The 23,332-nt window shown below is 45.0% G+C and overlaps 1 protein-coding gene across 1 annotated transcript; it reads left to right on the forward strand.

Annotated features, from left to right (window-relative positions):
* Positions 1-2,018: 2,018 nt before the first annotated feature.
* Positions 2,019-21,298, forward strand: HRH3 (histamine receptor H3). Its single transcript, XM_044455482.1, has 3 exons — positions 2,019-2,265; positions 13,602-13,768; positions 20,405-21,298. Exons 1-3 carry the CDS (start codon positions 2,019-2,021, stop codon positions 21,296-21,298), a joined length of 1,308 nt encoding a protein of 435 aa, XP_044311417.1.
* The last annotated feature ends 2,034 nt before the right edge of the window (positions 21,299-23,332 follow it).

The raw sequence follows: 23,332 nt of genomic DNA on the forward strand, positions 1-23,332 counted from the left end.
GCCAATGCAAACACAAGAGACACTTTTCTGAGCTATCACAGCTGTACACTGTGCTTGCCTATGACCAGCAGTTCTCTCTGATTCTCTTTCATGTTCCTCACTGCATCCTGTAATACCATGTACCCTGTTCTTCTTTTCTCTGCCAGACATGTTGTGGCAGCCCCGGTGCCCATACTTTTGAAGGCTTCTGTTGCATCATGAATGTTCAGCATAGATGGAACAAATAGAAGTTGTCTTTTCCACCTGTAGAAGAGTTCTATGTAGGCAGCAAAATGGCTTGCTTATCTACAAGACTGCACCATTCTTTGACCTGCTTTGGATTCTGCTTGTCTCAAGTAGGATCTCAGAAGCATTTGCATATCAACTATCATCCAAGAAATCAAACTTAAAAGTTAGAAAGACATAGGTTCAGGTCCTGGTACTGCTGTGGACTGTAGGGGCAAGACACCTTTTCTGAGCCTCAGACTTTCACCTGTAAAATGGAAACAATGATGCAAGAAGAGAGAAGGTGGCTTACGCAGTCCAGCATTCTATTCCTAAATGGCCAACTAGATGCCCCAGAGGGAAGTCCACAGGCAGGATACAAACACAAGCACCTTCCAGCTCATGTTGCCCTCTGATACTGGAGATAATATAATCTACAGCCAGCATGGCTTTTAGTCAGTGATAGCCTTATTCTCCATAAATGTGTCTAATCTTTTAAAGCTGTCCAAGTTGGTCACCATCAAATATTGTGGTGATAAGTTCCACAGTTTAACTCTGAGCTGAGTGGAATGCCTGTCCTTTTGTTTTCCCATTGATTTTCCCATCATTCTACTTCACTGGATAACCCTAAGATGTAGTGATATGACAGATTAAGAGAAAAAGATTCCTTATTTGCTTTTACAGACCATGCATCATTTCATATGACTCTATCATTTGTTCTCCCCCTTTCTTGGTTTCCCCACCCCCACTAAGTTAACTAGTCCTCAACGCATTGACTTTTTTTTTTTTTTAATGGGGGAGTTATTCCAGTACCATAATAATTTTGGTTGCCCTTGTCTGTACCTTTTCCAGCTCTGCAAAAAGGATGCTGTAATGGGCATTGATAAAAGTGTCATATATATAAATAAAACTTAGCAGGCAAACAGGAAAAGAAACAGCCTTTGTTTACAGAGCCATTTGGAGATGGGTGAAAATATTTATATCAATATCAAGGAAACAGATGTTATTGCAAAGCGGTAAGTTATTTCAGCAGAAATAACACAACACAAGAGTTTCATTTCCATGGTCGCTTTCTTCCATGGATCCACTGATTGATCATTCATGCTCATTGTCCCGAAGCTCCCTCGTGCACCACGCTGCCTGCCTTTTGGCTCCGAGTGGCATCTACAAGGCTGTGTCTGAAAGACACCTAACTAGCAGGTGGGAAGGGAAGGGAAGAGAGAGGCTGCACAGTTTGGCGCATGGGAGCCAATGACCGTTCAGCTTGGCGATATCCACATAACTCCTGGGCTGGACCTCCTCTGCCTTGAACTCTTCCCTAGCAAAGCTTCCTTTTTGCCAGGAGCTAAGCAGTTCCTTCTGAATGCCGAGGAAGGATCAGCAGTCCCAAATACAAGCTGGTTGCCCTTTACTTTATCCTCTCGCTTTCCCCTCTCCTCTCTCCCGCTCTCAGAAAAAGAAGTAGAAACAGTCAGCAGGAAGCACCTGCTGTCACAGAGAAACAACCCACAGCCTCATCCAGGGAAGAATTCATCCAGAAGGGGACGAAAGAAACAGCATCTCTTTGTTTTGTTTTATCGTCGCCAACGGAGCGCTTAAGGAATCCAACTGCCTGGGGATCAATGCAGCTTTCTGACTGCTGCTGAGACCTGTGGGAGGGGGCTTGCTATGTGTACAATGCAGAGATTCTTGGCTTTGAGTCTGCCCGCCAGGAATCGAGCCTCGTCGGCAGGTGTAGCAGCCCAGTCCCAGCTGGAAGTGATGCGGACAGTTCTCTGCAGCCACCCGAGCCTCTGAGACGCCGCGGTGCTGAAATGGACAGCTCCTCCGGAGCATGGCCCCTGAACGGCTCGGCGAGCCAAGAGAAGGCAGTCGAAGATCAGCTCCCGGGGAGGTTCTCGACCATGTGGACCATCGCCTTGGCGGTCCTCATGGCTCTGCTGATCGTGGCCACGGTGGTGGGAAATGCCCTGGTGATGCTGGCATTCGTGGTGGACTCCAGTCTGAGGACGCAGAACAATTACTTCCTTCTGAACCTGGCCATCTCCGACTTCCTAGTAGGTAAAGTACCCCACTTCGGTTCCCCTCTTCTCATCCACAGATCACCTCTTATCCTCTGGTCTAACTTGAGTTAGGAAAAGGATAGTGTGGGAAAAGCGGGCTGGCAGAAGCTGCTGGGTTTTGTTCTTTGAATAATTTTCCAGGTAGAGGCGAATAAGGGTCCCAAAGCAGAATTTCTGTTTCCCTCCCCATTGGAGCACAGTTACAATATGTTTAAAAAAATGTTTCACATTTGAAAAATGCCGATGCATTTTATATCCAAAACTAATCCACCTCCCCACCCTCCACAGCCCTCCACCACCTTTGCAACAGCAGAGTGCCAAATGCTTTTCAGGAAGCTGTGCTGTTTGACTCAGACCATGAATCCATCAAGCCCAGTAGTGTCGACACTGACTGGCAGCAAAGGCTCGCCAGGGTTTTGGGCAAGATTTTTTTTTTCAGCCCTGCTTGGAAAATTCCAGGGACTGAACATGGCATTGTGGCTATCAAGATCAATTTGCAGAAGAGAGACTTTCCTTCCACAATACAGCCAGAATATAGGAAGCAATGCTACTTTTTGTCCACCTCACAACTGATTTCAGCCAAATGGATTGGATTTTAAGCCAGTGGCAACATGGTTCTCCATACAAAATCCCAAACGGAATGGCTTAAAAGTCAGTGTCAAAAGGACTTGTTTCCAAATAGAGATGGACTTGGTTATAGCTAGGAATTTTAAATGAGAAACTGCAATGTTAGCCAAATATTAAAGGTACTTATGGAAATGCATGGGTGTGTAAAATATATCTTAACAAGTAATTAACCACGAGTAATGGGAACAGGGAATTTCCAGGCCCTGCCAGTGAAGGAATCAGGGGTGTGGACTGGGCGTGGAAGAAGCATGGAGTCATTTGCAGCTTAATGTGCATGCACCAAAACAGCCACATCTTGCAAGCCCCCTTTCTTAGGCTAAAGCAAAGCAAACCAGCGGTTACTTGCTTCCCTTTGTTCTGCTGAATTCCCAGCCCTGGAGACTGGGGGGAGGGGTTGCACCTGCTCTTTGTACCACACATAGACACCACCACCACCCAGCTCCTGCCAGCTTTTTGGAGGGGAAGAAGGCACAGATCATTCTGTCCCACTATTAGGGTAGAGGTGATTCTACTTTGCCGCCCCAGCTCAATAATACTTAAGCTAGGTAGCTAGGGTACAGGTAAGCAGCTCTGGACAAAGAGAGACAGACTCTGCCACTGTCTCATATTTGCATGTGGAGATGTTTGTGGTTCACTTGATGGAAGTTGTTGACCACCTGTTGCAATGGTGTCACTCAAGCCATCATCTTAAATCTTATGAGTTCAGTCCAGATTATGCTGGATAAATTGCACTTATGGAAGTGGACTTCTCCACCTCTTCCTTTCTACCACCTGAAAATGCTACGCAGTACATCAAGATGCCCTCCTGAATCGGTGGAGCTTTGTATGGGGAAGAGGGGGAGAACTCCTACAATGGGGTGGAGGAACCTCTTGTGAGGAGAACCCACCTCCTCTTGGAAGGTGTCCTCACCCATGGAAGGTAGATCCAGCATCCTATCCTATATACATGGAGGATCTGGCATGGTAGCCTGTCAGAACATGAACATGCTGGCAGCTAATTGGATTTATAGTTCCAGAGATGTCAGATGAAATGGCACAGACATCCATGGCAGCCACCACAAAATAGTGACTCATTCCTGGGGTGATTTCTAGATGTAGGTGGGGAACAAGTGCTATTTTCCTCCTCCTCTTCCCAACAAGGAGAAATATCTCCCCTCCACTGACTGCTCACCACATCTGTTTGATTATCTCATTTTTCTATTTATTTTGCCCATGTCTGACCACCCCGTAATGATGGCTAAGATCTCAAGGGGGTCTTTCTGTACCATGAGGTGGAGTTCCATATGGCAGTGATTAGTCTCCTGGTAGAAGCCTCTGAAATTCAGATTGATGGTTCTGCCAGTCTGCCTGTGGGAATGGGGATTATACAAAGTGGATGTCCGTGGAGATTCTTCACCGATTCCAGACTAGCAGGACAATGTGCCAAAGTGGATTATATGCTTGCCAGAAGGGTAAAGATAGATTAACTTCCTGCTGAGTTATTTACAAGCATAAAGGGGGCTCAGGAGCAGCAAGCCTAACAAAATAATATATTTTTCTGGCATGGAGGAATATACTATTAACACAGGATAAATGCAAAAAAACAGATGGGAGTTGCTTTTTCATATCTTATGCTCTCCGGTGTGACTTCTGTCTGCACACAATTGTGTTATGTATAAAAGAGCCATCAGAAATAGACTGCCAAGTAAATCATTTGTTCTGCTTGTGCAGAATCAGGCCACATCAGAATCAGGGTACTGTGTCAGGTTTCAGTTGGATGGTACAGAGCAGGTGTAGAGCAAAGAGAGGCAGAAAAGACCATGTAGGAATGCATACATGTTGCATCTCAAAACAACTATATTTTCATGTTAAATATTTAAACAATCAAGCTTTCAAGTTAGCTAGCTTTTAAAACCAGAAGGTTGAACTTAGAATACTGAGATACTATCCACAGTATATAAAACAGAAATAAAAGGAAATATCGATATAGCCATACAACAGCAAGCCAGAAATTGAAAATGTCTTCTAATACCATCTCAAGGGAGAATGAAATGTCTTTCCCTTTGGTGCTCAGAAGTCAGCCAAGTAGGTGTGACTGCATAAGAAGTCTCCACAACCCAGGTGCTACAGTGGAAATGGCCTTGTCTTTGACCATCACCTGCCTCACCTCCCAAGGCAGGGTACCCACATTAGGGTCTTGGTTAAGGATCTTAATTAAGGAGAAGATTAGGAGATTCAGATATCCTCACCCCAAACTGCAGAGGTTCCAAACCAGCACTGCCCAGGAACAGAATGAAAGCCACCAAAGGAGAGAGAGAGATTCTGACCAGTGGGGTCCAGTGCTTAATCTGGCTGCTGAGGTTTCTGAATAATCTCCAGGGGGCAGACCCATGGCAAATGCATTGGACTAATCAAGGCAAGTTTATATCCGTAGCAGGGTTATCAACACAATTCCCTTTCTCTGTGCCTTTGGCACGTCTGCCTAATACAGAGCCCAGCTTAGAAGAACACAGGAGAAATGGAGAATCGACTGGACATATAAACCTTGTAGACTCAACTCACCATTCTCAAACCTGTTGTGATCAACGCAGTCTAATTATGCAAGAATGCCTCATCTTCCTTCTCTTATAAAGAGATTTGCACTGGGCTTTATCTCTTTTTTCTTTTTAAACCACTCTGTGTGCATTCTTTACATTGATAATACCAAGGCCACTTTATCTTGTGTGCTAAGTTCAAAATCCAGTTCAGGGAGAACCTGAACTATTTCAGCACCTTCAGCTGGAGAGCACACCCTTCTTTCTCTTATTCTCTCCTAGAAAAGCTTTCATCCAACATACAGCTTTTCCTAACCAAATTTACTGTTTGCCAGAGCATTATTTTCCATCAGGCTGACTGGAGGGTGCCTGTACAGGAGAACATCCAGATATGCCCAGCCGATTTGAGAACATACAGAGTTGCTTCTAAGAATATTGTAACTTCATCCATGTGTGCAGTGCCCTGATCTGTAAAGGGCTAATAATTCTCGTCCTTTGCAGATGTGGTTTTCAGCATTATACGGGTTTTTTTTAACCTTTCTGTGTTTTAAATAGGCTATTGTTGTGTTGTGCCATCATGTCATCTCCAGCTTATGGCAACGCTATGAATGAGCAGCCTCCAAAATGCCCTGTCCTTCACAGGCCTGCTCAAGCCAAGGCTAGGGCTTCCTTTATACAACTTATCCATCTCGTCTTTGGCTCTCCTCTTCTTCTGCCTTTGACTTTCCCTAGCATGATTGCCTTCTCCAGTGAAACTGGACGTGCCCAAGATTCAGTTTTGTCATTTTTGCTTCTAGGGAAAGTTCTGGATTGATCTGATCTGGGAACCACCAGTTCATCTTTCTGTCCATCTGGAGTATTCAGCCAAACTCTCCTCCAGCACCATCTTTCAAATCCATTAATTTGTAAATGAATTGAAAATTAATTTGGACTAAACAAAGCTGCTGTTGGTTAGTAGGAAAGCTATTTCATAGAAACATAGAAACAGAGCAAGTCAGAAGGGGTCTCCCGGGCCATCTAGTCTGACCCCGGCTTCATTATTCAGTGTGCAGCCTGCTCTAAATGGGGATATGCTCAAGGATCAAGTGTGCAGTTTGGGGGTGCAGCTTTACCTAGTGTTGCTTTGGGATACCCAAATGGCATCTGTGGCCAGGAGTGCCTTTGCCCAGCTTTGGCTAGTAGCCAGCTATACACTCTCATGGAGAAGGCAAACCTATCCATGGTAAAGTCACTTGGTCATGTCCACCTTACGTTACTACAAGTTGCTCTAAAGGGGATACCTATAAAAAGTGTTTGGAAACAGCTCTTGCAAAACATAGCAGCCATACTGCTAAAAGGCTCCGTTGGTGAAATTGATTACTGAGTCTTCTGTGAGGTGTTTTTGATCGACTACACAGCTTGGGTTCAGTTTATTTGCAGGGCAGTTTTCTTCTCTAAGCTTCACCATCCCATCATGGAGTTTGTCCTCCATGTCGCTCAGAGTCACAGCTGCTTCAGATTCATGGCAGGACCTTCTCTGTAGTGGCACCAAGGTTCTGGAACTCCTTCCCTCAGGAAGCCTGGTTGGCTCCCTCTCTCTCAGCATTCAGGCAGCAGTGACGGCATCCCAGTTTTGCCGTGCTTGTTTTACTCATTATTCTTTTGCTGCAGCTTGTTTTGCTACCACTCCTACTTCTTTTAGTTCTCTGATGAATAGTTGTATTATTGCGACATGATTGTATGCCGTCCTTTTAAAAATGTTCTGAGCCCGGGGGGCAGGGAGTGTTGCTATTGAAAGGCAAAGAATTCTTTTTTTAAAATCAAACCTAAAATAAACATGAGTAGGTGTGCTGGAATTCTTAAAGTGCTCCACCACATTTCACCATGCAAAATACTGTCACATTCCCAGATGAGTGGATGACTTTGAATCCGGGATGCTGAACCTTGCAGCTGAATGAGGGGATGGACGGCCTGCGGGTACAGCAAAGTCTTGGCTCCGTTCTTGGTATAATACAGCTGATCTTTCTCTTTTGAGATTTTAAATATCTTAAACAGAGACCACAGAGGAATATTGCTGGCCAGAACGGGCAGTACCAAGATTAATGGACTAGTGATCTGACTCCAAGGTAGTCATATGTGCGTCAGATACCTTTTAGTTCCCAGTATGGCAGGAGATACCTAGCCATGTCTCCTCCTGTGTGTCCAGCCCTCTTCCTCACTTGTTGTGTGGCGTATCTGGAGCCCTGATCAATTACAGCAGTTGGGCAATGGCAGAGGGCTAACAGATGAGGACGAAAAGCAGGCAAGAGGAGCATAGTCACCCTGTCCCTGCTATGTCAGCATGGATGAAGCCATACTGAAGTTCTCCAGCTATGCATCTAGCAAGCCCGTCTGATCTGGCTGGCTCATTTATGACATTTTGTTCGCTAACAAGCTTCTTCAAATCCGAAGGAAATCCCTATATTAAAAAGATGGATAGCTGGAAGGGTCTTACATGGTTAGCTGCGAACTATCATATAGCGCCATTCTGCACCTTCTTCCACCAAAGTACTCTAGACAGTTTCCGTTGGCCTTCTTGGTGCCTACCTGACCTCCAGAATTGGAGCTGCCACACTTTTCTCCAGGAGGACTCCAACGAGGTCTCAGGTCCAGGAAGGACCACAAGGAGCAAGCTGCCTGACGACCTCAGGGACTAGGCAGGTCAATAAGGAGAAGGCACTTTCTCAAGTAGCCTCGGAGCATCCATGTTATTGTACAGATGGTGAGGGCAGGGGAAGCTGCCCATCACTGTGATGTCCCACCCTGGCCATCCAGGCCAATAGCTGCCTTAGAAGGAGCCTATGGCTCAAAGCTTTGGAAAGGCCAGCTAGCAGGGGAGCTGCTCAGCAGAGATCCCAAAAGAGACAGGCCTTGCTTCAGCAAGGAACAGGTCCCAACTGCGGAAGTGTATAAGGCATGCTGATGCCACACTCCTCCCTGGATTGTCATTAGGGACCCTGATCCTAAGCGTGCTTCCTTCTTGCAAACAGGACCTGCAGTGCACTGCTGGAAAGGCACCATGCCTCTGGCTCCAAGCTTCTGTCCACACATGCAGCCTCCACCTTTGCTGGGTCCTGGAAGTGATCACAGAAGGTCTGGAGCATTGGAGAGGACCATTCCAGTGGCTTCAGGTCTGCAAATCCCCAGGCTTCATAAAGTGCCACGTTGCATCTTGGAAGCATCCTCCGACTTCCCCCAACCCACGAGGACCAGCCACAGGATCCTTCTCCTCCTCAGAGGTCTCTTCAGGTTTCAGCTTTGTTCTGCCAGGAAGGTGGCAAGATCCAGGCAGGGCCTTGCAACCCCTTCCTACCTGCACCGCCTCTTCACATACTAGTCAAGTGTGGGGGCCTTCAGGCATTCTCCTCCACCCAGGGAGCTTAGTAGGGAACCTCTGCTTATTTCATGTAGCACAACATCGCAACCTGCCCTCAGTCTAGTCTTTAACACAACCTGTAATCCACCAGGTCAAGCGGAATCCAGGCTCTACATGCTGAGGACTTGAAGTCTCCTGTTGCCACTGCCCAACTGGAACAGCAAAAACAGGAGGGTCACTGAGCATCTGTCAGGATAGGCCCAAATTCATGGCTGTGCTCAGCTTGGGGTCCCGTGTTATTCATGCATGCTCTGAGGCACTGAATATTAAGAACAGAAAAAGAGCCCTTGCATCTGGAAGGACCAGATGCAAGTCCTTCCAGTCCAGCACTCTGCACACGCGGTGGCAAACCAGCTGTGCACAGGATCCCTCCAGCAGGATGGGTGCAAGACCTCTGCCTGCCTGCTTGGTGTACGCAAGCATGTCACCTCTGGAAAGGAGGTAGCACACTGCCTTTCTTCTTCATGCACGGAACCCAAAGCAAGTTACGAGGTTTGCCAACCCTCCATTTTATTCCTGAAACAACAACCCTATGAGGTAGGTTAGGCTCAGAGTCTTTGACTGGCCCACAGCTGCCCAGTGAGCTTCATGGCTGAGAGGGACTCGAACCGGATCTCTGAGGTCCTCAGTTCAGTACTTTCACCCCCACTCTACTGGCCTGGTGCCATATACTGCACTAAGGACACTGACAGACCGGACCATGTCCAGAGGAGAATGACCAGGATGATGGGTGATCTGGAACCTACTCGTAAGTTTTTTTGTTTTTTTTCCGATTTATATCCTGCCTTTTTCCTACAAAGGGCTCAAGGCAGCTTACATCATTCTCCTCCTCCATCTTATCCCCACAACAACAACCCTGTGAGGTAGGTTGGGCTGAGAGTCTGTGACTGACCCAAAGTCACCCTGTTGGCTCCATGGCTGAGCGGGGACTAGAACCCAGATCTCCTGAGTCCCAGTCCCATGCTCTTAACCACTACGCCACACTGGCTCTCTTATGACTGAAAGAAGTCCATGTGTCTTTAAAGGACCCTGTCTTCGAAGAATACCCCATTTGTAAAAAGAGATATTTGGACAGGGGAGAGAAAAGCATGTTATTTCGGAAAAACCTCAGCAGAAAGATGGAGGGTGGCAGCAGGGGGTGAAATATAAGTTGGCAAAAAGCCACTAGTCTGGCGGCTCTGATGCCACAGAGACCATCTGGGCCCCTGGACCTTTATCTTAGCAGGGGCCCGTGGACAGCAGGGCAGTGATGCTGGTGGCTTTCCAGAGATTGAGGGCTCCATCCTGCAACACCACCTCTGCTTGGGAAAGCAATGCTTAATAATGCGTCCCAGCTCAGCTCCATCCCTGCACTTCTGCATTAACAATGGTTGGAGACACTAATCTGAAACCATATTGATTGGTAAATACATTAATTCCTGAAGCTGCTGCTTTCATCTAATTAGCAATGCAGCCTATGCAAGCCACTTGGATTTGGAGAGGAATAGGAATAATGGTTGCCAAGAAAACCTGGAAACTTGACCCATTAATATTTGTTATTATTATGATACAGTGCCAATCTAGTTTGAGTCAGTGTTGGAATGGGAGTTTGAGAGATTGAGGTTATAGTCCTCACTCAGCCGTGAAGGTCACTGGATAAATTTGGGCCATACTCTCAGCCTAGCCTACCTCACAGGGTTCTTGGGAGGATAGCATGGAGAAGAGGAAAACTTTGCAAGGTGCCTCAAGTTCCTTGCAAGAGGAAGAAAAGTGAATTATCCATGTAACAGGACAACAACAACAACTGGAATGAATTGTGTGACTAACAGCATGATCCTTTGCATATCTCTCAGCAATAAGTCCTGCTATACTCAATTTAGTTTAATCCCAAGTAAGTGTCTTTGTGGTTACAGTCTAAAACTGTAATCCTATGTAAATTCACATCTCAGTAAGTTTCCTTCAAACACTGTGGGGTTTACTTCTGAGTAAACATGCCTATCCCAGAGAACTAGTGTGGTGTGGTAGTTGAAGTGTTGGACTGGGGACCTGAGAGATCTGGGTTCTAGTCCTCGCTTGGTCTTGAAGCTCAGGCACAGACTCTCAGTCCAACCTACCTCACAGGGTTGTTGTTGCAAGATAATATGGAGTTCTATAAGTTGTCTTGGGTTCCTCAGAAGGGAAAAATGTGGGATATAAATGCAATGTAATAATAATATTCTACAGTAGGTTCCACTGAAAACAATTGGATGTCAGTAGCAATAATGTTTATTGTTAATTTTGTTTATTACATTTATCAAGCATCCCTGTAACAGGTGTATTCTGGGTAATGGCGAATGAAAAGAAATTAAAAACACAAATCCTGTAATGTGTCAAATGTATCGGATAATGTGCTCTCTCTCTCTCCACACACACACACACACACACACACACACACACACACACACACACATTCAGGGCCACGATGCACTTAGGTGATGCTCAAACATAAAACCACAGTGAAATGCAGCAACTAAGATAACAATGATTTAAAATGATTTCATAATTTCAAATATAGTTCCAGTGCAATTGTGCATGCCTACTCAGAAGTAAGTCCCACTGAGTTCAATAAATGCTACTCCCCAGTAAGGGTGTACAAGGCTGAAGCCTTAAGATACTGTAAGAATGAACTTCTATGCATAATTCAACTGAAAGAAGGGCCGACAATTCCAGCAATCTGCCAGGGCTTGCCAGAAGTTATATGCCTTTTTCTGCCCAAATTTGTGCAAGATTGCACCTTAAAGGTATTTTTTGATGCCAAAAAGCATTTAAACAAGAGCAAGGGGAGTCTCTCTGTGGACTGACTATAACTGGATTGGAGCCCCTAATCTCACTTAATCTTCACTGTAGAATTTGCCAGTGATGAACAATAATAGCTTCATGCCGACCAGGATCAATAAAACAAGTAGCAATGGCCCAGAGTTACCAAAAGATCATTTATCTTAGAGAGAGAGATTAGCAGTTAAACAAAACATAAGCGATATAATAATACGTGGAAAAAATGGAGAGGGGAACAAGCCCTCCAAACAAAACAAAGCAAACAGACTCCACCAAACAAAAGAAAAATATTATTTTTCAGGAAATGTGTTTTTTGTTTCTTGGCGCCTGATGTGTCATCAGGATCACAGCATGATAGCCTGATTAATTTCTTGATGCAGTCAGCTACTTATTGATCTTTTCATAATTGTGAAATCTGAATATTCATAGTTTACTCAGCTACTGCCAATGAGTTATCCTGGTTATTCTGTTTTGATTTACATTCAGTGCATTTGAATTCCTTGGTTTTTATTCCTTGGTTTCTTAAACATATTCATTATATGAGGGAAAGAGGGGAAAGGAGGGGAGACGGAGGCCAACTCTTTTTTCTTTGATTTAGGCCAGGGGTCGGAAACCCACGGCTCCGGAGCCGTATGTGGCTCTTGAACCCCTCTGCTGCGGCTCCATCAGTCAAAATACGCACCCGCACAGCCGCTGGTCCGCTTGAAGCTGCACTCAGCGCTAGCTAGTTAAGTAAATCAGCTAGTTAAGTAAACCCCTACATTCCTCTGCTAAACAAGCTTCCTGCAGGCTCTCATGTTACACAAAACTGTAACCTGCTGAAAGGATTCTCTTTGTCCCAATGTAATCTCTTTCATCTGAATGTTAAAAGCTGCGCTTGGGACCTGTCACAATTCACAACACTTGACTGTTTATCTGCTGATCAGTCACTAAACACACCTACATCTGTGGATCCACACAGATTTATTGAGTCCCCCCCCCAGCCCCCCCCCAGGCCAACCATGTTATTCAATCAAAGAAAAGAAAAGTTTCTGAAGAAAACCAAATGTTTAATGGTACGTGGGTAGATTCATTTGCTTTTACTGCTGACGAACTTATGGGGTTTGCTGTTTAATGCATGCAGCCCTTGAGCACTGACTTTGACTCTTCAGGAAGCTGTTCTCCTATTCAAAATATATGAAAGGAGTCCTACTAGTTTATAATGTAAGATTAAAAGTAACAGTTTTTAGTGACTGAACACGAGCTGCTCATCATTCATTAAATCATAATGAAGAGATACATAACATTAAGGTAAAAAATGATATATGCAGTGTTATCTTCATTTTAGATGTCAAAAGGGTTTTGCGGCTCCTGGTGTTTTCTTTTGTGTGGGAAATGGGTCCAAATGGTTCTTTGAGTGTTAAAGGTTGCCGACCCCTGATTTATCTAGACAGACTTTTAGATAAATACTATTCTCCAAAGATTTTTTGTGCTCTTGCTAGGAGGTTGGGGAAGTGAAGGGCTTTAGGATGAACAACAGGAGAATCTGTGCTTCCGCTTTGCACACTGGTTCTGTGCAAAGAATAAACTGGGAAATGACTAAAGTGCCTATGAGTTCGGCTTGGACTGTTTTCCCTCATCTGCTTTGCTTTGAATATGACCACAAGAACGTAACCCTGAAAGACGCTTGTCCTCATGAGATGCTTTTCTGAGTCCATCCTTCCCTCTTGGCCTTCAGCAGAACAACAAAACTGCCTTTCTTTCTCTCAGTCCTGCATGAGCGTTTTTCCTTCCTCCATCACAAATGAGCTCCTGCATCCATCACAGTATTTGCAGAGATGATCAAGATGCCCATAACTGATCCATCCCCTTTGAGGCAGGTGATACTCCAGCAGGCAGCCAAAGTTTACTGTTTTGTTTGAAAACCATGGCTAAGCTTTACTCAGCCTGTGCCCTTTTATGCTGGGGGGGATGGGCAGCAGATACATGCCTGGAAAAGTAAATGTAAACTAAGCCCTCTCCTTTCAGGTGCCTTTTGTATTCCCCTGTACATACCCTATGTGCTGATCGGGAGATGGACCTTTGGAAGAGGCTTTTGCAAGTTCTGGCTGGTGGTTGATTATTTGCTGTGCACTACTTCGGTTTTCAACATCGTGCTGATCAGCTACGACAGATTCCTCTCTGTGACAAGAGCGGTGAGTGCAAAAGAGCAGACGGAGCATCTTTCCCGTCCCCTTCAGCATGGTTTGGAGCCGTAACCTCTTTTCACCTCCTCCAGTTTCCTGGGAGGAATTGGAAAGGCTTTCGACTGGGGAGGGCCAGAGGCAGGAAAGAGATCTGAAGGGGCAGGGGGCGGAAAGGGAGGTGTGTAGTTCTGAATCGCTCCGTGGGTCCCGTTGACGTCTGGGGCGGCTCCCGTTGCTAGGCATTACTGTCACTTAAGTGCAGGATTCTCGTAGAAAACAGGTCTTCTCTCTTTGGGGTCTGGAAAGGGCAGATTTCACAGGGCTGAGGTAGACTGGCGTAATGAATGAGAAGTGTTCGCCTGGAGACCATTTGAAAGCCTTTCTTTCATTATTATATTTCTATCCTGCCATTCTCCCGTCAAGGAACTCAAGGGGTCTGCATGCAGTTCCCCAGTGGTCTTCCTTCCAAGCCCAAGCCAGCCCCAGGCTTGCTTAGCTTCAGCATGGTGAATGCCTTATGTGCCTGCAGGTCACCTTCTGGGTTGTTAGTATTGTACAAGAAATGGAACTTTTTACATCCATCCAAGCAAGTAGGCTTAGGAAAGTACTCAGCACCAGCTACTGCAGGAGACAGAGTTGACACTGACAGAGTCTCCCCCGCCAGCAACAAGTTATTTCTCCCCACAAAGAAAACTTCCTTCCTTCCTTCGCCTCAGTTATGCAGAGGGAAATGGCAACCTATCCTGAAACTATGGAATGCAAGCTGCAATAATCCCAGATGCACCCATTAACAAACACTTATCTTTTCTGCCTGCTTCAATGTTTATTTATAAGAGGCACAGATACCATCATGTGTCAAAACAAAATGTGAGATATAACAAACACAGATTACTTATTTTATTTTATTATTTCAATTTATATGCTGCTATATTAGCCTACACTTGGGCTGTCTGAGGTTATCCCAAAGAAGTGTAATTTACAGCATCCCGAGCCTTCTAAAGAACATGTACTAATGACCATTCTCAGCACATACATGGTAACTTTCCAACCAGGCCTAGTTCACCAGAAATTGTTCAAAGCTTGAACATTTCCTGCTTTTATACTGTGTTGCTGCAACAAGGAGCAGGTCAAGACAGAATCTGAAATAGGAGCACGGCTTTCTTTAGGCTGCTTGGCTGTGCTGTCATTTTAACTGAGTCTTTTGGTCTTAAGGAGGCCTGGTCTTTTTAGCAGCCTCAAGCTGCAAGAATGTGAGAGAGGCAGAGTTGGCAGAGTCTCCATGAGTCAGAAGAGAGCAATGCAACCTCTCCTGATGCAGGGAAATTGACCCCTGGAGTCCTTCTGGGGAAGTGGAATGCCAGGGAACTGGCAAATGCTTTCCTCGAACCATGAACCCTGGAGTCTCTTCTTCTGAGGACAATTGTTTGGTGTCCTCTGAGGACAAGGACTAGAAGTCCTGCTTTAGGACAAGTTCCAAGCCAGGGTATGAAAACTGGTTGTCCCAAGACCAAGTTGGGACAAGTTGTTGGTGTACAGTGACAAGTCCTACAGATAGTAAGAACCAAGGTCAGGAATAGTTGAAACTGTAGCCTAGTACAAACCAAGGACTCTTTAAGTTTCTCTCAGTTTTGAACTTGTCCAGTCTTGGTTCTATTTTCTCAAACCTTTTCTCAAGTTCCCATGAAAATACATAGTCACGTTTTTTCCCAGTATGTAGGTTAGCTATGCACTTTGACTAATATGTGCATTTTGTTAAGCAATTTCTGCCTGATAATGATGCATCAGAAATGCTCTTTTCAGTAATATATATACATTTTTGTGTACATGTGGCCTCCAGTTTTTCTGCACATTTGAGTGGGGGGGGGATCTAGAGCACTCAGTTGCAAAATTTGGGTGACTGCTAATGGCTAAAGATCACTGAATTTTGGTTTGAAAGTAGGGAATTAGGTAAGGTTGTACTGAAGCAAGAATCAAACTGATTCCTCTCCCATCCCTAGTAGAGAGCTGGCAGTGCATACCAGAGAGAAATGGAGCCTGAGCAAAAGGGAAGGGCACCTAACAGGCAATGGATGCAGGGAGAGCAGGAAAGATGGACTGGAAAACAAGAAATCAAGTCAATGTATTGGCCAGCTCTAGAAGCACTTGTACCAAGGCTGGGGAACCTCAGGGCAGGGACAAAACCTGGTCTTGCAAGAATCTCTAGAGGTCGCTCTTCCCTCCCAACCACGAATGGAGGTTTCCTGGCTTGTGCAATTCTCCCCACCCCAAATTAAAAGGTTGAAATGCCTCCCCAAAGATTTATTTACCGGCAGGATGTGCTTTAAGCTACAGTAGGAGAGGATTTGGGGGAGTCAACCCTTTTTGCCCTTTGCCCTTTCCTCTTTGTCTTTGTCCACTACTGGAATACAGTCCCCAAGAGCCTCTCCCAAGCAGAGTTTGGCTCTTGCGATGGAAGAGATGCCCAACTCCTATTATATAGCCCATCCAGGTCGAGAGGAATTGATGGAAAGCTGTGAAGGCAGATTTCTGTGGGTGCCTGGGAGAGGACTCCTTCTCCCTTCTTCTACTTTGTGGTGAAGAAGCTGCTTTCCAGGCAGAAGGTCTGAGGCTCAAACCTTGGACTCACAAAAAGTTCTGCCTCAAACCCTGGAGAACCTCTCCCAGTCATTGTGGATGATATTGAGCTAGGTCGGACCCAGTGTGGTCAACCGCCTCTGCACCTCCTGAAAACGCTGTTCTTTTGCAGGCCTTTCCTTTCGGGGATGGGTTTATAAGGAGGACATCTTAACATCTCCTATAATTCTAGCCACATTTGACATGTCACTTTCAAAAATTAAGATTCAATATTTGTTTGATGTGAATCTGCCTCTCTCTCTCTCTCTCTCTCTCTCTCTCTCTCTCTCTCTCTCTCTCGTGTGTGTGTGTGTTCGAGGAGGTGCAGAAGTGATGGGAGTCTAGAATTCTGAATGAGCCAATACTCTGAACATCTTGCCATCCCAATAAATTATTCAACTTAGCACACGAAGAAGAAGTTGAGACTGGAAATAGAGTGGGGCGGGAGTGGAAGCACAGAGGAAGATACCTACGAATCATATACCCTACATCACGCCTTCCTTGGGTTTTGTTAGTCTTTGACAAATTGTTTAGCCATTTTCAACATTTCCTCTATATTTGTGAGGACTAGCTAATTAATTGGTTAACTTTCTAGTTGCTGGGATTAACAGTATTAACTGGGTAAAATATATTTTGGGCAAGAAATTAGATTCCATTCTTTTGCTAGAGAAGAACACTTTCAATGGTAGAGAACACAGTATTAATGTAACAGGTGCCATGCAAAATTAAAGCTAACAAAATGAGAGAAGTCATGGAAGTGGAATAGCTGCTTTTTTAAAAAAGTAAAGAGGGATTTAAAATAGCAAATGTGGTATTTAAGATGGATTGCTGTGTATCTGCTACTCCCTTATCTCCCTAGTAGATAAGCAGAAATATCTAAAAACTGTCCGTATGTGTGTTGCCTTTCACTAGAAATATCTATGCCTTTCACTGGCTTATATGCAGGACTTTTAAACAAAATTAGCCTGAGGGCCTCTGCCTTCATTTTACAGCCTGAGAAATGTTCTATAGCCTGAATCTCCTGCATGCATAAACTGGGCTCAACAAAGGGACGGGAGAGAAGAAGAGGAGAAAAAAGACCTGGTTTGAGGGCATCATCTCCAACTGTTCCTGTTTATCAGGGACATTCCCTATTTCATAGCCCAACCCTTTAGGGAAGCAAATCAGCATATAAATAAAGCATATACTGTGCTGTGAAGCTATAACTGCTCCCCTGAAGATGCAACCTAAATCTTGCTGCTTCCATGAGCTTTTCTGGGAATTAAGCCTGGGATCTTTCACACCCCAGATAAGCTCACCCAACACCCTGCAGAGCAGAACAGTTTTTATATGGAGGGGCAGAACAGAGAGATAAATGCTGGTCTCTTGGCCCATGGGTGGTGGGTTTGCCTACCTTTGGCTCCAGAATATGCATAACCCATGGCTTGGAAACAGAGCTGTTTGCATTCTGCACTGTGAAAATGATGCAGCTGGTTTCTTACTGGTGGCTGTCTTGTGGGCATCCTTTCCAACGGTTCCTGTTTACTAGGGACAGCCACTGTTTTTCACAGGGCTTTCCCAAGGCAGTTCATGTCCAATGTGAAGGACCAGGTGGAGCCACACCACCCCTAATTCTGGGAATTGGTTGGAAAGGCAGCTGCGTCTTAATTCCACACTGAGATTGGGAGAATGTCCTCCACAGCATCACAGGCCAACGAGGTGGCTCGGGGGTTCCATACGGCCTTGTCCTGCGTTCTACATGGCCTCTCCCAGTATTTGTGGCCCCCATCTCACTCTGCCCAGTGGTGGGGCATCCTTGCAGTCCTGTCCCTCCCCCTCAGGGGGCACTGAGGGCTCACCCTCACTGTCTCTGCAGCTGAAATTTCTGGGGGCCAAAGTGAATGCTTGTTTCGCATGCCATGAAGCTGCATCCTGTATTTTTACTGCAATTCATTGCAATTCTGAGGGTGGAATCAGGGTGCTACCCTTATCTGGAATGTGATGCACAAGTAGGAAATGTGACCTGGCCCAACTGGAAGGAAAATCAACCCCACACGACTAGCACTTTTGGGTAAAGAATTCACACTGATGCCAAAGGGAATGTTCGGTCTAACATGTTGGAGAGGGGCAGATTTTCTGCATTTGATGATGTGGCTGTCCCTGAAAGCTTAGGTCAGAATAAAGTCACAGTCTTAATACTCAGATGGAGAAATGGCCTACAACGACCATGACTGGGAGTTGACTGGGATAGGCTGGAAACTGTAGGCCTTCTTTTTGTAAGACATTAAACAACTGTAGACCCTAAACTTGTATAAGATTGTAGCCTAAATGTGTTAAATGAAAACAGGCATTTCAAACTTCCCCCTACTTGGAGCTATTTTTCAAGGACATGCAGTTTAAAGTTCATCTTGGCCAGGTTCTACTCAGAATAGCGCTCTCTCTCTCTCTCTCTCTCTCTCTCTCTCTCTCTCTCTCTCTCTCTCTATCATATATATAATATTATATAAATAGCATGCATTTAAGCATAGGAACTAATGAAGTAATTGACTGAGCTACAAAAAGCCAAATGTTAATAATGGTGAACAGTAGTTCAGAGGAGGCTAAAAGCCTTTTTAAACCATTGATACAATTAGCATTGCTTTTATGCAAATGCATTGTGTTGAAACATTTATTTAAGTACAGAACATGAGTTTTCCTGGGGCAGAGTCTGCTCCAGAAATCTCGGGAAATTAAACGGCTCTGTTCTTAAGCCATCCGCTTTGCTCATACAGTCTCTGCACAGGCAAACCCCCTACAGATGGGCCAATGCATCATATATGAACCTGTTTACATCTGTGTTCTAGGGGTGGGGTATTTTTGGGTGTGTAAGAACTGAGGCTTCCTTCTCAGAGAAGTCCGTGCATGTAACCAGAAGAAGGTTGCACTGTTAAAGGAGTGATCATAGCTTAGTGGCAGAACACGTGGTTTGCATACAGAAGGTCCGAGAGTTGACTGTTGGCTTCTCCTGTTGACGCCAGGAAGCAGGCGATGGCAAAACCTCTTCTTGAGACCCTGGAAGACTGTTGCACATCAGAGTTTATTTGCAGATTGATTTCCCCAAAGTGCTGGGGCTGCAAAACGGTGACTGTCCCCAGTAAACAGGAACCGTTGGTGAGGATGTCCACAGGGCAGCATTCTGTAAGAAGCAGACCGGTCCTCTTTTGGTTCCCTTCTTCTCTCACTGGTCCTGCTGAGCCCAGTTTATGCCTTCAGGAGAACTGAGCTGCGCGATGCAAGACCACGGTCAGGGATGGTGTAGAACAGTTTTAAAAAAATAAATGCAGAGCTCTGCGCACTGAATGCATTGCCAAGAGGCCCTTCGTGAAGAAAACAATCACATCAGAAAGAAGCTTCTTGTCATGGACCACTCGGAGAGTGTTGGCTGGCTGGTGGTGTGTGCGCATGCGTGTGTGTTTATTTAAACAAGTTTTTGGTCAATTTAATTTAATAATTTAATGTAATTTAATGCTGTTATACTTTGTTGTGGATTACTTATTTTTAGTTTTTGGTTAATTTACTGGCTGTATTTATTAGGGTGTGTGGGTATATTCTGTTATGAAATGTTACCTATTCTTTTATTGCTTTCTCTATTTTATATGATTGTTAATCGTTTTATTGTATTCTATGTATTTTATGCCGTATTAGCATGTGTAAGCTGCCCAAAGAGCCTTCAGGTTATGGGGTGACATAGAAATCGAATGAAATAATAAATAAATAAATGTGACCAATGAATGAATCGAAGGTTGGCCAGCCTCCTAGAATCCTAGGAGATCTGCCAAATTAGAAGGAGCCAGCTAGGGGATGGGAGTGGACGGGAACAGTACAGAGACTGGCTAAGTTTGAGGGTGTGCCAGGAAGGCTTAATATAGGAGGCACAGAGGGTGGGGATCGTCTTTGGCTGGATAATCAATGCTTTATTTCCGGATTGTCTTTGGAGTTTTTATCTCTGGGATTCTCCTGGTGGATGTGATCTGTCATATCTAATCATAGTACCTCCGTGTTCATGCTTTGCAGGTCTCCTACCGAGCTCAGCAAGGAGACACCAAGCGAGCCCTGTTCAAGATGGTGATGGTGTGGCTCTTAGCCTTCTTGTTATATGGACCTGCAATCATCAGCTGGGAATACATTTCTGGTCAAAGCATCATACCTGATGGGGAATGCTATGCTGAGTTTTTCTACAACTGGTACTTTCTCATCACAGCGTCCACCATTGAGTTCTTCACCCCCTTCATCAGCGTGTTGTTTTTCAACTTGAGCATTTACTTGAACATCCAGAAACGCACTAAGGTCCGCTTTGATGTGCTACATGCACCACAGAGCCAGAATTTCATGGAAGAGACAGAAATGAGTCCAGAATCCAAGTTCTCCATGAAATGCTGTAAGTGGGAGCAGAGAGATGTTACAGAAACCCTGGATGTTCCCAAGTGGGAGGCTCAAGAGGAACACGCCCAGGAGGACATGGATGCAAAATATTTGGAGGGCTCAAACACAGAGAGCACTGGGCCTCTCAACAGCAAACGGAAACCCTCTAGCAAAAGGAGTGATAAGGAGTTGATGTCCACGCATTCTTTGGAGAAACAGATGAAGATGGCTTCCCAAAACATGACACGTTTTAGGCTCAACAGGGATAAAAAAGTAGCCAAATCTCTGGCCGTCATTGTGGGAATTTTTGGCCTCTGTTGGGCTCCGTACACACTTCTTATGATTATCCGAGCCGCCTGCCATGGTCACTGCATTCCCGAGTTCTGGTATGAGACATCTTTCTGGCTTCTATGGGTCAATTCTGCCATCAATCCAATCCTTTACCCACTCTGCCACTACAGCTTCAGGAGAGCTTTTGTTAAACTCTTGTGCCCCAAAAAATTGAAGATCCAACCTCACAATTCTCTCCAGAAATGCTGGAAGTAACCTGGTTTGAACCAGTGCAGGTTAGAAAGAGCAGCTTCCGTCAAAGTGTTCTGTATGTGTTTGCTTCTGAGGGCTGCCAGGGCTGGGACCTCTCTGGTGGAGAGGTTGCTACTCTTTGGGGGCTGCTGGCCACCTCTGGAATTTTGAGAGATGGGTTTGCAAAATGGCTGCCATGGCAGGGAAGAAGGTGCTTGCCCATTCATGCAGTTATCACTGTGCTGGTGAGATCACAAGAAAAGTAACTTGCCCAAGAACCTAAGTATAAGGCACAAGTTGGGTCTGAGCTGCAAAATTCAAAAATACTCTTTTGAACCCAGGTTAAGAAAAAGAGAGAGAGAAAAAGTCAGGAGGGCTAAGAGAAAAGGTTATGGGCACACGATTGCTTCTGAACACTGGCTTGAGCAGGAGGAAAGTTACGTTCAGCCCTGGACTGAGAGTTGGGAGATCCGGGTTCTAGTCCCCATTTGGCGTGAGGCCAACCAGGTAACTCTGGCCAGTCACTCACTCTCAGTCTAATCTACCTCAAGGGAGAGAAGGAAGAAGACTATATCATCCCGCTTGGGTACCTTGCAGGAAAAGGTGGGATATAAATAAATAAATAATCAGTTGGTTTGGAAAGGCCTTTATGTTCTCCAGATCCACAAATATTATGAACAAAGCTTTATGCCATGGAGCAGCAAGAACTAGTTTGGGAGTTTCTGGTAGATATCTGGGTAAGTTCTCAAAGATCAGCCTAGATTTCCAACTTCCAGCAGTTTAACCAATTCCAATCTCTCTCTCTCTCTCTCTCTCTCTCTCTCTCTCTCTCTCTCTCTCTCTCTCTCTCTCTCTCTCTCTCTCTCTCTCTCTCTGCCTGCTTACTAAAACAAAAGAAACTCAGTGGGGAGAAGAATTTGGGTCATATTTTCATATGAAAATGTTGAGAGCTGAGTTCCAGCCTCCTGGCCAAAAATGTGTTCCTTCTTTAATCTCAAGCATCTCACTCCTTCACTGAGCCTCCAGGCAGGCGTGTGGCTGCAGGCTGTGAATCTTGGTGGTGTGATTACAGCTAAGCAAAACAAAGCAGATCCCAGAAACTGGAAGTCTGCTCAGCCCCAATTTATGCTACATAATTAAACTGACATTAATCCACCCCAGAGATGAGAGAAACCAGTGCTGGGGCTGCCTGCTATAAAATATGGGGGTCACTTATGTTATAACATTTTTCACTGCATATGGTTTACCCATTTGCAGAGTGACAACATAATCCAGTGGCCACCTCAGGGATCTCTGGGAAAATGCTGTTACTTCCCAAACTTTCAAAAGTTAAAAAAAGAAATAAACTTAAATCATAGCTTGTTCCCACAACTAGCTAGGGATGGGGCAAGACTGGAATATTATTAATTTTTCATAGCTCCTGTGATATGTAAAGGAGCTATCTGATATGCAAAGTTTCTCTTTTCATTCATACCTAACAAGTAACTAACTGAAAATTCCATGGGCAGCTCAGATTCATATCAGGGCAGTGGAAGCAAAAAGAACGAACTGGCTTGCAAACTGGATTGATTGATTGATTGATTGATGCACTTGTGTAAGCTGTTTCATCAATTCTTTGAAGCCGTGCATATTTGATCACATCCTTTTGGGCCAATTCTATATAAATGACGCAGAGTTCGTAAAAGAACATCATAATCATAATTGTTATGAAACGTCTCTGCTGTTCTGTGCCATCAGATCATTTCTTGCTTTGTGCCAAGCCTTTGGATTCCTAGTGGAGTCAATCCATCTCATGGTCGGTCTTACTCTTCTCTGGAATTTGACTGTCTCTCGCATAATTTGTCTCCTCCAGGGAGTCTTGCCTTCTCATGATGTGCCCAAAATATGACCACCTCAGTTTTGGCATTTTGCTTCCAGGGGCAGTTCTGGCTTGATTTGATCCAGGACCCTCTTGTTTGTCTCTCTGTTGCTCCAGGATATTTGCACAGCTCTCCTCCAGTCCCTGGTTTTGAGGACACCCGTGTTGCCTGCCAGGTTTCTTCACTGTCCAGTTTTCAC

This window comes from Varanus komodoensis, unplaced genomic scaffold (assembly GCF_004798865.1).
Source record: "Varanus komodoensis strain SLA01 unplaced genomic scaffold, ASM479886v1 scaffold8, whole genome shotgun sequence".
NCBI lineage: Eukaryota > Metazoa > Chordata > Lepidosauria > Squamata > Varanidae > Varanus > Varanus komodoensis.

What these genes read in the sequence shown, in the direction of transcription:
- HRH3 (XM_044455482.1), top strand. Translation starts at nt 2,019, where the DNA reads ATGGACAGCTCCTCCGGAGCATGGCCCCTGAACGGCTCGGCGAGCCAA. An exon ending in CATCTCCGACTTCCTAGTAG is followed by an intron (nt 2,266 to 13,601) that starts GTAAAGTACCCC and finishes CTCTCCTTTCAG; the next exon opens with GTGCCTTTTGTATTCCCCTG. An exon ending in TCCTCTCTGTGACAAGAGCG is followed by an intron (nt 13,769 to 20,404) that starts GTGAGTGCAAAA and finishes CATGCTTTGCAG; the next exon opens with GTCTCCTACCGAGCTCAGCA.